General features: G+C 38.3%; 3 protein-coding genes across 4 annotated transcripts in view; 1 reads left to right on the plus strand and 2 right to left on the minus strand.

Annotated features, from left to right (window-relative positions):
* Window positions 1–1007, minus strand: part of ARL5B (ADP ribosylation factor like GTPase 5B) — a 17265-nt gene extending 16258 nt beyond the window's left edge. The window contains exon 1 of the mRNA XM_030971535.1: window positions 827–1007. Within this exon, the coding sequence (XP_030827395.1) occupies window positions 827–872 (46 nt within the window). The 5' untranslated portion in view covers window positions 873–1007. The remainder of the gene's footprint in view (window positions 1–826) is intronic.
* LOC115901418 (formin-like protein 14) lies at window positions 917–2252 on the minus strand. Its single transcript, XM_030944074.1, has 2 exons — window positions 1562–2252; window positions 917–1335 (listed from the first exon to the last, which is right to left on the minus strand). Exons 1-2 carry the CDS (start codon window positions 2250–2252, stop codon window positions 917–919), a joined length of 1110 nt encoding a protein of 369 aa, XP_030799934.1.
* The window catches only part of NSUN6 (NOP2/Sun RNA methyltransferase 6), a 20116-nt gene continuing 7565 nt past the window's right edge, over window positions 2169–14719 (plus strand). Inside the window, exons 1-8 of one of the 2 annotated variants that reach the window (XM_030943447.1) lie at window positions 2169–2565; window positions 3819–3916; window positions 4628–4783; window positions 6458–6537; window positions 7300–7409; window positions 10089–10242; window positions 11670–11751; window positions 12742–12861. In XM_030943447.1, the coding sequence (XP_030799307.1) occupies window positions 3842–3916; window positions 4628–4783; window positions 6458–6537; window positions 7300–7409; window positions 10089–10242; window positions 11670–11751; window positions 12742–12861 (777 nt within the window). In that variant the 5' untranslated portion in view covers window positions 2169–2565; window positions 3819–3841. The remainder of the gene's footprint in view (window positions 2566–3818; window positions 3917–4627; window positions 4784–6457; window positions 6538–7299; window positions 7410–10088; window positions 10243–11669; window positions 11752–12741; window positions 12862–14719) is intronic. The other variant, XM_030943446.1, reaches the window with a different exon arrangement.

Here is a 14719-nt window from a genome sequence, read left to right on the forward strand (position 1 = left end):
GAATTTACTGTTTATATTTTTTTCCTTGAGGCCTTGAGCTTGGAGCAGGCAAAATGATGTTACTATTAACTAGTTAATTTTCTAATCAAAGCTGGCTAGGTAAACCAAAATCATTAAAACAAATAAATTAACAGATAAACCATAATTTTCTACTTTTATGATAAACATCCGAGGTAAAGGTGGTGGCAGACCCAAATTCTGAGCTCTGGATTAGAACATGAGCTGTGATTGCAGGGCTGGATGAACTGGGCAAGAGAGCATGGAAAGCGATACCATCCCCTTACGACCTTTTTATTTTTGGCAGGAGAACTGATTTTCTTGGGTCACTAACTGTATTTAACCAATATCTTTGCCAAAACACAAACAGATCTTTACCTCGAAAGCCCCTACATGTTTGGCGTCCTTCTTTTCCTTCTAATTAAAGACTAAAACAACACGATTTTAATAACAGATCCCGACTTAAAAGGAGGATCGGCGAAGCCAAGAGGGACCGCCACGCACCAGCGCAGCCCCAGCAGCCCGGGCCGCCGCGGACGCCGGGCGCGCACCGCCCGAAGGGCTCCCGGGTGTTCAACGCGGCCGGGGAGGAGGGGAGAGGAGGGACCACCTCGGGAACTCAAACAAAGCGACCCGGAGCATGAGGCGCCGCGGCACCAGCGCTCACGGCGCTGCACAAAGCAAAGCCCAACTTTCGGCCCGGCGGGCCTTCGGGGGAAGCCCGGCGAGCGGAGCCGGCCCCGAGCCCCCACGGCTGTCCGCGGCCCCCGCAGCCCCGCGGGCTCCACTCGCCGCCCGCCCCGCCGCCGCTGCGGGCCCGCGCGCCCACCTTGGCTACCGAAGAGGCTCCACAGCTTGGCGAAGATCAGGCCCATGCCTAGACTCGGCTTACCCGCCGAGCGCCCGGGGCACCCCGAGCTCACCCAGGCGGCAGCAGCGGCGCCGACTCTCCCGTCTCCCTCGCGGAGGCTCCGCAGCGGCCCCGGCAGCGCCGAGCGGGCGGGCGGACACGGGGGGGCGGGCACGCGGCGCGGCCCCGCCCCGCCAACGGCCGCACGGCCCCGCCCCCGTCGGCGCGGCCCGCGCGCGTCACTGCGGCGTCATGGCGGCGGCGGCAGCAGCGTGTCTCAGGGAACAGGCGCGAGTTTTCCACCGGGGTTGGTGGAAAGCCGAGCGGTCTGCGGTCAGCACGCTCGGGGGGACGGAGCCGCCCCGCAAGAGACGAATGCTGCGAGGAGCGCTCGGCCCCCGCCGCGGTGGGGAGGCGCTGGCAGCGTGCCGTGGCCGGCCCCGTGTCGTGTGCTTTAGCCCGGCGGTGCTGTGGCCGGTCCACGGCCTCTGCCGTTGGGAAGGGTTGAGGGTTTTAGGGCAAGCAGTGCTCCCGTGTACAGTAAAACTTGTGGAAGCAGCGGATTCACTTTCAGGGCTGTGCTGCAGGTTTCTCTACTGAGCGTGGGTGCCCGGCCGGGTTTCCTCCCAAGAAGCACCTTGAGGAGGGTACAAAACCTGTTACACTCGGCAGAATTTCAGAAAATAAAAAAGCAACCAACCAAAACAAAAACACCAAAAAAAACCCGCCTGATGTCAGCAACGTCTTGTCCGATAAGCTTGGGTGCCCTGCGGGCTCTGCTGCCGCTTCCCCATGCTGTGCCGAGGTGGGAGCACAGGGGCCGCCGTGGCGTGCCCGGCTCCCATGGTGACACCGCAGCGGCACTTCCTGCTGCGCCCGGAGGAGGCGGGCCCGGCGGCCCGGGCGGTGGGTGTGCGTCGGACGGTAGGTGTGCGTCGCGCGGTGGGTCCGGGGCCGCGCACTGCCGCCGGCGGGCTGAGCGCCCTCCGGTCCGGCCCGGCACCTGCGTGTTCCGCCCTTCTCCTTGCGGCCCGGGTCCGGCCCGGGCCTGTGTGTGCCTCGGGGTCCGGCGGGGCTGAGACGGCGGAGGCGGTGGCGCGTCCCGCTGGGGTGCGGCCGCCTGCCGGGTGCCTCTGGGCTGCGGCGCAGGGCCTGGGGGACTGCGATGGGCTGCGCGTCCCGCTCCTCCCCGCTCTCTGATGTTTTCAATAACGGGCGGGCGAGGGAATAAAGGAGGGAGCCCCATATTCCGCTCCCTGCCACAGTGACTCCACTGTCGTTTTCCTCGTGTGGGAAATAGTGGGCAGGCAGGTGTGAAAATCTTGCTCGGCATCTCTGGTGCTGGCTGCATGTGACTGCTGGTAGCGTTCATGTGCCTATCTGGATCAAAGCCCTGGTCCGGCATCGCGTTCCCTGCTGCAGTTCCCCACAGAGGCACATAAAAATCAGTGAAAAAACAAGTAAAAAATTTTTCTTCCAATGCCCGTCATACATTTTCTGGGACAAAGTGTACGGCATAGCAGGTCTGGAAAAAAAAAAAACCCCTCAGGTGCTACAAGCTTGCCTCCTGCTGAACGTTTGAAGTCTGACTCTTGTACTTGACAGGGCACTAGGCAGTCTCCCTCACCAGCCTGGCTCCCTGCTGTATCTGAACTGAAAAGCATCCGTCCTGTCCCTTCTCAGCTGTGTTCCCCAGCCTGCAAGATTGCCTTCATAATGTAAATATTGAACTCACCCACAGGGCTTATAAACACCACATTTCTACCAATTTTCATATATCTGCTTAATTATTTTCAGGATTCCAATTCTTTAAAAAATTTCGAATGTGTGGGATTTTTTTAAAGGCTACTTTATTACGCTTCTGAAGGAAAGCCTCTTGAAATGTGGGCCATATGGGGATCTTTTTGTGGGGCTTTTTTGTGGTTGTTTTTTTTTTTTTTTCCTGTAATGTAGGCGTTCTAGGACAACAGGCACATGATATATCACTCTTTCTGAAACATTAAATCTGAGCTTCGGTGATTTCATTTGTATTGACTGCTAGGTTGTAGTACTGTTGTACCACTATTAGTTTTCATGGCAATAGCAGGGAAGGTTCTTGGCATTTTGTTAGACTGTAAAAAGAAGTTAATTCAATTACAGTTTCTTTCTTTCAATAGCTGCTAATGTTGCTGAATAAGGCTTTGAAATTCCTACCCATGAAACTTTGCCATTGTCTGGTCTCAAAAGTCTACATAAGGTCTCATTCTTTTATCATAAAGATTTAAATTAAATCAGAAATATTAAAAATAAAAAAATATTCTTGAGGCGTTTTGTATGATAAAAGAGACAAATAATCTCTTATTCCAATAAAATTAATACCAAACATTCTGATCTCTCTTCTCTGAGTATATTTAGTACAATGAAAATGTATTTCAATAGTCAAAATTCCTTATTATGAATAGAATAAACCTTAAGAGATGTTCTCTCTTTCCTTCCATTTAAGCTGTTGTAAGCAAATTTAAAATTTTAGGTAGTCGCATTTCAGACTGAAGTGTGTATACTTTTTCAAAATTTTTGAGGGGTGGGCAGATACCATTGGGAAGATAACTGTATTTTATTACCTACAGAGAAAAATGGTAAAGAGTAAAATCTTTATCAGGACTGAGCTACAATAAGACTTTATAGCTGGAGTTTTCAAAAGGAGTTAAAGCTACATCTTGAAATTTCCTGTACCTTTTATTGATGTATTTTTTTCACCAGATAGCTTGAAGATTTATTTTAAGGATCAGTAGAATTTTTGTAATTGAGAGTAATGTTAGAGTCATATCCTGACCAATATTTGGAAATTTGAGTGCAATAAAATTGCATTGTTAAAATAGGAAGAATCAGAATCAACAGCTTAGTTTGTGGCTACGTCTTATGCTAAATTTATAAACCTACAGAATATAAGAATCACAAAGAAGATTCTTTGCTTATTTCAGTTTCTTGACAGCAGGTTTTAAAAACTAAAGGAAGATGTCCTTTTTCCCTAAAATCGTTTTCCAGTATGAAGTTGAAGAGTATCTCACCAAAGTGTTCAGAAATAATGAGGTATGTGACATAGTTACCCCTAACCATCACAAAATAATAAATTTTTGTGTAACTTTAATACCTTACAATAAAATATTGTCTTCATATTAAACACAGTGGTTTTTAAATAAAATATTTCTATATTTAAAATAGAAAAGTAGTATTTATGCCCATTGACTCAAAGTTGCATACAAATATTTAAATTAAATTGAGTATAAATCATAGAATTCAGTTTTGGATCCCACTGAAGAGTGGATCATAGATCATTAAGCACATATTCACCACATAATATTGACAAGAAACACTCCCTTACCCCAGTGTAGAATACTACAGACAATCTTATTAATTCCTAATGCCAAGGATAAAAAAAAAATTTAATGTACATGCTTATCAGTATGAAAGTTAGTGATTCATAGATTTGAATTTAGTTTTCCATTTCCTTAGGGCTGGTCTGTGTACAATAGCAGAGAGCTCTCTAGCAGTTTCTTTGATACTTGCTACAAACTGCAGTGATTTTACTGATACAGCTGTTTTTCCAGTAAGTATTTTTCAGGAAATTTATGAGGCTTCCAGTGCAATTAGGCTTCCAGACATAGAGATGTGTCACTATTGCACACCACACAACCATATCCCTCAATTTCTATGGAATGTTTATTCAGTGGAATTCCTTTGTGTTGAGCAGGAGGCATCTGTGTGAATCTCTTAATATAAAATCTCTTCTTTCACTTTCAGCTTATCGCTGCTTTAGGTACACAGGAGGCAGAGAAAAAATACCAATCTCTCTTAAGTCATCTATCTCATCCACCAGCTTTTACAACTGTAAGAGTAAATACTCACTTGGCCTCAGTGAAACATGTGAAAAAATTGCTGTTTGAAGAGATCCAGAAGGTTTGTGCAATTTCTTTGTTACAGCAGAATAGCAGGGTCTTCCATCTTTCATCTGAACATGAGACCTTTTCATTACTGGAAACTATAACTTACCTCAGTGCATCCTGTGGCATTAACATTATACAATCACACTCATTTCCTGCCAGCATTAAACATTAAATGAAAATTTATTGTATACCAGTATCCCTCATCTCATCCCTCCAAGAAAGGCAATAACAGAGGGAAATCCAAAGACATCCAACTCTTTTTTGTACGGCAGATCCAAACTCTTGATAGGATTGAGGTACTGCTGTGGTAAATAATGTATAGGTATCATAAATCTGTAAGAGAAGATGACAGATAAAAAGGGAAGCTCAGTGTGCTGTCTTCAGCATGCTTAGAACACTTTTGTTTAAGACTGAAGGAGAATGCCTGTAGATCTAGATATCATTGGAGAAACTGTTTAGGAAAGTGAAAAAATTGGTTTGTTTTGGAAACTGGAGCCATGGTGAAGCTCTGGAGCCACTGTATTTTCTTTTTTAAAACCTGTTTTTAATCCTTATATAATTTTTTTATTTTTTACTTATCTTAATTAAACATTTATTTATCTGATAATATGTAAACCATTATATTTAAGAAATGTAATATTTTGAAATTGTGTCCTAGATCTTCACTCTCTCTGAAAAGATCTGGTTCTTTAAGTAGATTATTAATGCTAGTGGGTGTACAGGGAGCTTTTGCATGACAGGAGCCAAGACATTTCTGTGATGCAGAGGCAGTTGACAGTGTTCTGCTGGCTGGGATGGTAATGAGTTTTGCTAATTTTAGTTTGATTGTAGAAGTCTGGAAATGGGTATTGCAGGGTTATATTTTGTTTCAAGGCAGAAGGCTTTGCTAAAAACTGACTTAAGACCAGCTTTTCACAAACTTCTTGTATTTTAAAGTGTGATTACATGGTAGAAAAGGAAACCGCATGACACTTTTGAACAGAAGTATGATCATGGATTGTTTCCTTTTTTAAGAGAAAATACTTATTTATTACATGCAAACTGATTTATGGTTTTACACGCTTTAAGGTTATATTCTAGAAGGCTCAGATGAGAAGACATAATTCTGTTTAAATCCTGGAACTTCTATAAAATGGCATTTTCTTTTCAGCTAAATCTGTAACTCAGCTGTCAGTGCCCAAACTTGGACTGACAAGAAAAATGAAAATTATTGCCAGGCTGGCCTATTAAGTAAGACAAGCAATACATGAATAGAGTTATACAGTGGCTTATAACTAATAACATCGAAGAGTTAACACAGAATACACCCAAGCTTCTAAGGTGGTGTCACTGTGTGTTCTGTGTTCTGACAACAACTCAGCCTTCTTCCAGAAGAAAGCAAAAACCAGTGATAGGGTTAAGAGTGTCAGAATACTTTCCCACTCCCTGAAGTAAGGTCTCAGTCAATCTCTTTGTGGTCTTGTTATTTCTGAATTTGTGGAATGTTTAGTCTTTTGCACCAATACTTTTAATATATAATGCCCCCTTGCACACTATTTCCCAGCTGCTTTTAACTGTTTTCACTACTTTTGTGTTTTGTGCTCTACACCTAGAAATTATGAATGGAAAAACGGTATTCAGTTTAATTAAGTATTTAAATATTAAATTTATTACTAGTGCTTACTAATGATTTTTTTTAATGAAACAGCAATTTAAAGGACTATGTGTTCCAGTTCTCGAGCACCCTAAACTTCGGGACATTTTACTAATTCCTGTCATTGGACCCAGGTTTGTAATTTTCAGTCTTTAGCCTTAAAATGTTGTGTAACACAATTTTCTTACAGATTTCTTGTTAAACAGTTGTTATAACTAACTCACTATAACTGAGGCACAACTTCTATTTTACTGTGACCTGGTGGACAGTCCATACACTAACCAGGCCAGAGTTTTAGTCTTAAAAAATGAAAGAAAACATAGAGTTCTCTCCCTATTTATAAGACTAATGTTTTAGTGACATGTATGCATCCTCCCTGGAAAGCCTGGTAGGTGGCAGATAGAAGAGCCAAACTTTTCAGTGGAATATAGAACTATGGCTAAGTACAGGCAGGGTTTTCTTCCACTGGAAGAAATCAAGTGGAATCAAGAGTTCCTCAGCAGTTGTTAAATACAAAGTCACATTACAATCATCTGGCATAGGAAGGAATAGAGGACTATTTCTCAATCCCAGTATAATTTAATTGTATTCCTGTGTCAGGTTCATAATAGTGGCAGAAGGTGCTAGAATCTGCATTGTTTTGAGGATTGGTTTTCTTCTTGACTCTTTCCTTTGATTTCTCTAAAAGTAAAATAAATATTTTACTGTAATACAGTAAAATATTTTACTTAAATGTAATTGTTTAAATTTCTAAATGTAATACGTGATATTTAACAACTTTTTCTCTATTATATCTGACAAAATCCATATTTGTGAACTAGAGTTTACTTGAGGAGTATTTGGATTTTTTTTCAGTATACTTTTCTTTTTTATTCAACTGCGTTTTGTATTTCTAGGCGAGATTTAAAAAAACATGCATCTGAAGTCATAGTTGGAGCCCAGTGTGGATATGCAGTACTCCGAGGAGCACATGTTTATGGTCCTGGAATTGTATCTACCTCAAGATGTAAGAGCTCTTTAAATACACCCAACTAAGTTGTAAAGATGGCAGAAAAAGTGTTACCCTTGAATAATAGATAAATGAATAGGGACACAAAATTGTTTTCTGTTCTCAGCTGAAATTAATCTTACAGTTGTGGTTTATGGTAATGAGACTTTTTAAAGTTTTTCTGGTTTTTGGTTTTTTTAAAATATTTTTATTATTTTTCATTTTACTTGTAGTAATTTATATGTAATTATTTCTTACTGGCATGGCTGGTTTTAAATTCCTTTTTCCGTATAATTCGTAGCTGAAGTATTAGTTCTCAAGGATTTCAGTTTCTTGTTTTTCATTTCAAAGTATTTTTAAAGATAATTTTCAAAGTAAAACTTGTTTTCTTAAGAGTGTTTTTTACTACTGAATACTGTAACTTTTAATGTGGATGTTAAATTGAATAAACTTACAAAAGTTGGCTGCTTAAAAAAAAAAGGGTACCATATCTGGATGGTGACTAGGTGTATCTTGATTATTTAATAGATACAGATGATTTATTTCTTCCCTCAGTCATAAAGCCACTTACCTTCATGGTTCTGTCAGATTTTAAGTTACAAATCAAAAAACCCCAGATTTTCTTTTTTCTAATCCATTGGTGATCATTTACATAAGAGGCATGTAGTAAAAATCTCTTTTTCATTGATGAGAAGAAATTTATGTCAGTTTTTATGTCAGATTCTTAAGACATGGAAATTATGCATCAATGCCTGTGAGACAGGATAAAAAAAAATCTACATATGCATGCTTTTTGTTCAGCAACCTATTTTTGTTCTTTAAATGTCAAATTAACTTTATGTAAAACCAGTATAATTTTGGATGATTCACCTTATTAGTCTATTGTGATGAGATCTAGTGATCATCTTGATTCTTATTATTAAACAAAATGAGTCAGAAAAGCATTTATCAAGTCACTTCATTTCCTTTCAGGAAAAAACCTTCAAGAAGTTTTAAGCATGTGCTTAAGTCCAATTCACTGAACAGGAATGTTTTGCAATCTAGGGCTTGATAATGAAATAAGTATACTGGCATAGCAGTTGTTGGAACTGCTTATTTACATAACCCCATAAATATTCAAATCCTTCTTTGAGTCAGCTAGTGATTTATCATAATTGCCACATGTAATTATGCATGTAACATCAATTTGAAGAAAATAAAGATAGTATAAAACTTATGGAACACTTCAGGGGAATTGCAGAGAAGAAAATAAAATAAAAGGGCACACTACCCACTTGATGCCAAATATAATAAAGCTGTATTAAGCACAGATGGTCTAACTAGGGAAAAAAATAGTCCAGCAAGAACACATATTTAATCACTGAACTTGCAATCCAAATGAGGGTAAACTAATGATCAGGGGGCTCTGAGCTTAATTTAATTAATCACACTCTAACCTTTATGTTTATGGAATGCTATAATCTACAGAAAACTTAAGAGCCCTATGCAGGACTAATGTATTTTGAAAGGATGATTGTTAGCAGAGAGTGAAATAAAATCATTTATGTTTGAGTACTGCAAAAAACATTGACAGATATGCTTGATGGACGAGTTAAATTGCTGCAGGTTTTTGTTTAGTGAAGTTTAAGCAGACATTAATACTGAGCAATGACATAATGTTTTGTGTCACACTGTGTAAAAATAAGTAGTGTAAAAAATATATATTTTCAATGGCTACCCAACAAATACTACAATTTAAGAATTTCAGGGCATTTGGGCATAATCAGAAGGCAACCTGAAAATAGGAAAAAGGATTCTCTAGTACAATTCCAAGAACTCTTGGGAAGCTGAACTGCCATTAGTCTTGTTATATCTTCTTGTTCCTCCAGCCTGTCAGTCACCTCAGAAGTGCAGTTTTGGAATTTTTTTTATTGCTATCAGAAGAGACCTTTATTTTTAAGCATATTTTTCAGCCAGTCAACACATAGCACTTGTTCACTATTATGTAAAATCACTTAAACCATCCCTTTTCTATTTTTTTTTCTAATTCAGAAAGCTTGATAAGTCTGTAGGATAACACTTCTTGAGTTTGGTGTATATTTACATACTTGTCTGATCTGGTGGGTTTTAATTGGAGATATAAAACTCTCTAAGAGGATTATTGAGAACAGCAGTTCTCTTAAAGGGAAGAGAGCCAGACCAGAACAAGAATATATAATCACTTGTGTCAAAGCAATAAGTAGCTAGAGAAAAAGCAGCTATAGCTATGTTCTAGGTGGCTTTTGAGAGGTCATTAGATAAATTTAGCACTCCTGCCTTTGTTCAGTAAGGGTGAGCAGTGTTGTTTCGTGTACTTGTGTGCTTGGAGCACACATGGAGGACTGGATCCAAAAGGTGTGCTTAAAACTTATGGGTGACCTTGCCTTGATGAAAGAAACAAAGTGCAGGTTTGTGTAGCCTCTTAGAAAACAAGACACAGTGCCTGACTTGCAGCTTGGTGTCTCTCAGTACCTCCAGTCTTTTAGCAGCTGTCATTTACTGTGTAAAACTTTAAAGCTTTATATCAATTGATGTTCTTTCATTACATTTAAAAAGTGTGAAGTTTGGTATGAGAGAAGAGTTGGAGTAAATAGTCTGCTGAAAATCCTAAGTTACTTGGTCACTACTGTTTTGTTAAATGTCTTAATGATTTCAAGCTTTCCATTTTTCTTTGTGCAGTTGTGAAAGCCGGAGATCTGGTTTCGGTGTATTCAGATATTGAAGGGAAATGCAAAAGAGGAGCCAAAGAATTCGATGGAGTCAAAGTTTTCCTTGGAAATGGAATTTCAGAACTCAGCCGCAGTGAAATCTTCAGTTCAAGTGGCCAACTGAAGTAAGTCCATAGTAATTGCAATCTACATGTAAAAATTTGCAAAGGGAAGGAAGAAAATGGGAAAACACTTTGAATTAATTTGTACCCTATGTGAAGTCACAAAATGGCTTTGCATGTTGGGATTTCCAGTATTTTTTGGGAAGCTGCTAGTTTCATATTGGGATTCAGATACCAATTTACTTGCAAGGTAGGAGGAAATAAGTGGGGTTTTTTTAATAATTAATGTTTATTCAGTTCAGTAGTATCAAACAGAACTGACAAATGTCCCCACTCTGGCAAAATTGCATTTTGGTGAATTGTGTAGTACTGTTTCCCCCTTTGGATGGAACAGAAGTGAAGCCATGTCAATTTCTCCATCTTTTAAAAATATTTGTAGGGGCATTTTTTTTTTTTTTGGTGGGACAAAGGACAAAACATAAGATCAAAAAAAGTTACTAACACTTGCCAAAGTAGTTACCTATTTCAAGAGTACTTGTTCTTCTATTTTGTTGATGAAGGATATGGTTTATTCCTCTCATGTCACCTAAAACACATGTAAAAGACTATGGATGTCAAATTAATGACCAAGACTTTCTTCCTGAGAACAAACTACAAAAGTTCTAGTGAAAAAAAAAGTACCTTGCCAGAGAATTTCTGATTTATGAGAGCTTAAATATAGTAAAAGTAGTGGTAGGATGTAGCTGTTGAGTTGGTGACATGGAACAGCATTATGTAACACTAAAATCTGGTGTCTGCAAGTTTCCTTTCTCATATCCTTCCTTCTCATTGGACATAAGCAAAGTAATACTCTGTCTCTTCAGTAATCTTTTGTTTGTAGACTTTTTCATGGCTTTCTCTTTATTGTTATCCATTTCCTGGTACATTGGTTTAACAATTATATCTGCATCAGAATTTCATCCATATTTAAAACTTCTAGGTGACTTCTAATTTCAAACCATAGCTTTGCAGACAAATCAATGTTCCTACAAGGTTTTTCATATAGGATTTCTGTAGTAATTTGACTGAAATCTCAGGAATTTAGGAAATGGAGAAAATCTAACTAGGAAATCACATGCCAGTGCCCTAGTGAATACACATGGCTAGCCAAAAGCAGTTATAGATTGAAGTTAAGTTATTTAGGTCTGGTTTAATGCATTTCTTTACAGTATCAAAGCTTGGATTACATCTTGGTTTATCCTGTGTACAGAACTAGAAATTTGCTTTATGCAATTTTACAGATACTTCCAACTTATCATGTAATGCATTTTTTGCCATGATTTACTCGATGGTGTCATTCTAGAGAATTTTTCCAGAAGTATTTTTCTTGGTTGTTCTTTCATTCTTGTAAGATTGTTGTCTCAAGTTGCTATTTGTATGCATGATGATTTTAATTGACTACTGTTAAAATATATAAAACTGAGTATTTGAAATTTTTTCATGTTTTTCAGAGGGCTGGGCATAAGAATGATAGAGCCAGTCTACCTTAGTCCTTCATTTGACAATGTGCTTCCTAGTCATTTGTTTTTACAGGTATGTTTGTTCCAAAATCAGAAGTCTATACTATTTACAGAATAATTAATATTCTCTTAGCACACATTCATAGTTTCTACATTCCTTGTTCATTGTAGCACCTAATTCAGTCTTTGGATTTGAGGAACACAAAGCATTTAAAATTAAGTCAGTGTCTACATGTAGGTGGTTTAATCATACTGTGTCTGAGCTATGATAGGGGATTTCAAAGCAACATAAGAGATATTCACTTAAAAACATAGAAATTCCTCTTGCACAGATACTCTGCATAGAGCTATTAGTTTTTGGAATCTGCCTATGAACCCTGCAATTTGAGCCCCTTTCAAGGTACATAATTCTGTAGATAATCAGGAAATTCTCCAAATATTAGGTTGATTTGAAGCTGTTATTTAAGTACTAAAGACAGCTTTAAAAGGCTTTTATACCTTTGTGTTGAACTGAGAAGAAAGTATTTCCATATTGTCTAAGGTGCAGTACTGTGCACAATTATTGCACATTATTTCTCTTCAGTGCACCTGTACAATTAATAGCACAGTTCAGCTTCTTGCTATTTTAATTCAGCAAACTTAGACTTCTGTGTTTTGATCTTACTGTTCTTTAGCTGCACCAGTATGTTAATACAGTAAATATTCCAGTAAACAGGTTAATATAAAGTATTCGTAATAAACAGAGCTGCTCTGCTCTGTGCCATTATCAGCTTATTTTAGCTGGACTTTTAGGACTGTAGTCTCCTCAGTCATGAGCTCTTAAACTTCTGTCAGATACTCAGACATAGCTTTAAATAAAAAATGAGCCACTGGAGACTTCTTACGTAAACTGTCCGTTATATATAATACAAACAGTTCATTTTCTGTCAAAGAACTGAGAGCAATATCACAGGTATCTTCCCTGCTGAATGAATTACATTTTTAAATGCATTTGCCATTCCTTAATAAAGGAGTTGATGCAGGGTATAAAGTTTGAATTCTCCCATATTTGTTTTTATTATAGAATTTACCTTCTGTGGTTGTGAGCCATATTTTAAACCCTCAGCCAGGAGAGAAAATTTTGGATATGTGTGCTGCACCTGGAGGAAAAACAACCCATCTTGCAGCACTAATGCATGATCAGGTAAGAGAAGTAATTTGGCATTTTCTAAGGAAGAAAGTCTGACTGCTGTTCATTTGTATAGCTCTCTTCACTTAACTATTAGAATGCACAGATAATTTACAGCAGCAAACAATTGATATTTTGACATTTTACTTACCAATGTATTTTGCTACACATCAGTTACTGAAATGGGCAACAGACAATCTTTATCAAGTATTCACCGTCAGCTTTAAAATCTTATTTGCCACAGATTGATAGCTGAAATAGATCTAATTTTGCTTTTTAAAATGTTATTGAATTATTTTTAATCATAGAATTTTTTACATGCAAAGCAGAGTTATGCAAGAATATGCTGGATTCATGAAACTGAGATGCATAAAAATCAGGGGTTACGGCTGTGTGGCAAAGAAACACACAACTCTCTACAAAAACTTACTAAAAATTTCTAATCCTATTAGGATTTTTCTCAATAAAAATTATCAATTCTGCATAGAGGTATGATTTTAGGCTGAATTTCTATTCTGAATTTGTCCTTCTATGGTAGAATGTCACAAAATCCAAAACTATCTAATGAGAAAGCAACAAAAATTAGAAGAAACAAAAAATATGTAGACAGAGACAAAGGAGAGGAGAATGTAATAAGAATGTAAATACAGGATAACAGCTTTGCATATGTGGAAATGTTATGTGCACAGTGAAATACAGAAATGCAGGTTACTCTTCTCGAGCAGATGGGAAAAGCATGTAAGATTTCCTCTGAAATTTTGTAAGACTTTATTTTTTTTGTTGAAATAAGGTTATTAGAATACATCAGATTGTTTAGAAGTCTTGCAGTTACATTATGCAGTACTTTGACAGGTGCCTGTGCATAAATGTGAAGGCACAGCATGTAATGGTATGAATGTATTGAGAAAAGGCTTGTATTCAGCTCTGTGATGGTTTGTCTGTGGAAATGTTTTTTCCATCAGTATGGAACAATGGGAAGGCATTAATAATGCATTAGACAGTCATTAGACATTATATATATTTAAAGCTTCCAGTAGAGAATTTCAGTGTGATAAATAAAGAAAGTCTGCAAATCATATATTTATGTCATGAATTCATTTACATCTATATTTTTTTCCATCTGTGTATCTAAATTTTGTGTAACTTTGCAGAACTGCTTTGATTGTGCTTGCCTGCAGCTGATGTGGTAAAGATGAAGAATACAGATTTTAAATATTTGTCTCACTTGATTTTAATTTTCTGAGTATATAATTTTAATTTAAGATATGGAAGATAAAGGTATGGAAAAAAACATTTATTTTTTAAGAATGGGGATTTTAAATTCCATTGACAGATTTTCCATTCTAATTTTTCACAGACAACATATTAAACCATTAACATTTCAGAATATTTAAATCACTCTTACTTTTTTGTGATATAATTTTGACCTTACTATAATGTTTTTAAATTATATAACCAAGATGTAAGATTACTCTGTAATGTTAAGCTCTTAAATAAGAATCAGGAATACTTAAAGCTTGAGAATTTATTATTATCTGCATCCTAGTCTAGACCACTGTTTTTTCAGATGTATTATAAGTAGTTGTTCTGGCAGTGGCTGGCATGGCCCAAATGGAGAAGAGTTGTCTTGCAGCTTGTTCTTTTCTCTGGAGAAAAGAACAGAGAAGCTGTGAATAGCCCATCCCTGGAAGTGTTCAAGGCCAGCTTGGATGAGGCTCTGAGCAGCCTGGTCTAGTGGAAGGTGTCTCTGCCCATGGTAGGTGGGTTGAACTAGATGGTCTTCAAGATCCCTTCCAACCCAAACCATTCTATGACTCTATTATCTCTTTATCCCTGCAGTATGCAGAGATGTGCACCAAATCCACTGTTCTTG

Source organism: Camarhynchus parvulus, chromosome 2 (assembly GCF_901933205.1).
Source record: "Camarhynchus parvulus chromosome 2, STF_HiC, whole genome shotgun sequence".
Lineage (NCBI taxonomy): Eukaryota > Metazoa > Chordata > Aves > Passeriformes > Thraupidae > Camarhynchus > Camarhynchus parvulus.

Coding starts and splice junctions, on each gene's coding strand:
- LOC115901418 (XM_030944074.1), bottom strand. CDS start 2,252: ATGCCGGACCAGGGCTTTGATCCAGATAGGCACATGAACGCTACCAGC. Junction 1,336..1,561: donor CATCAGGCGGGTTTTTTTTG/GTGTTTTTGTTT, acceptor TCCCAACGGCAG/AGGCCGTGGACCGGCCACAG.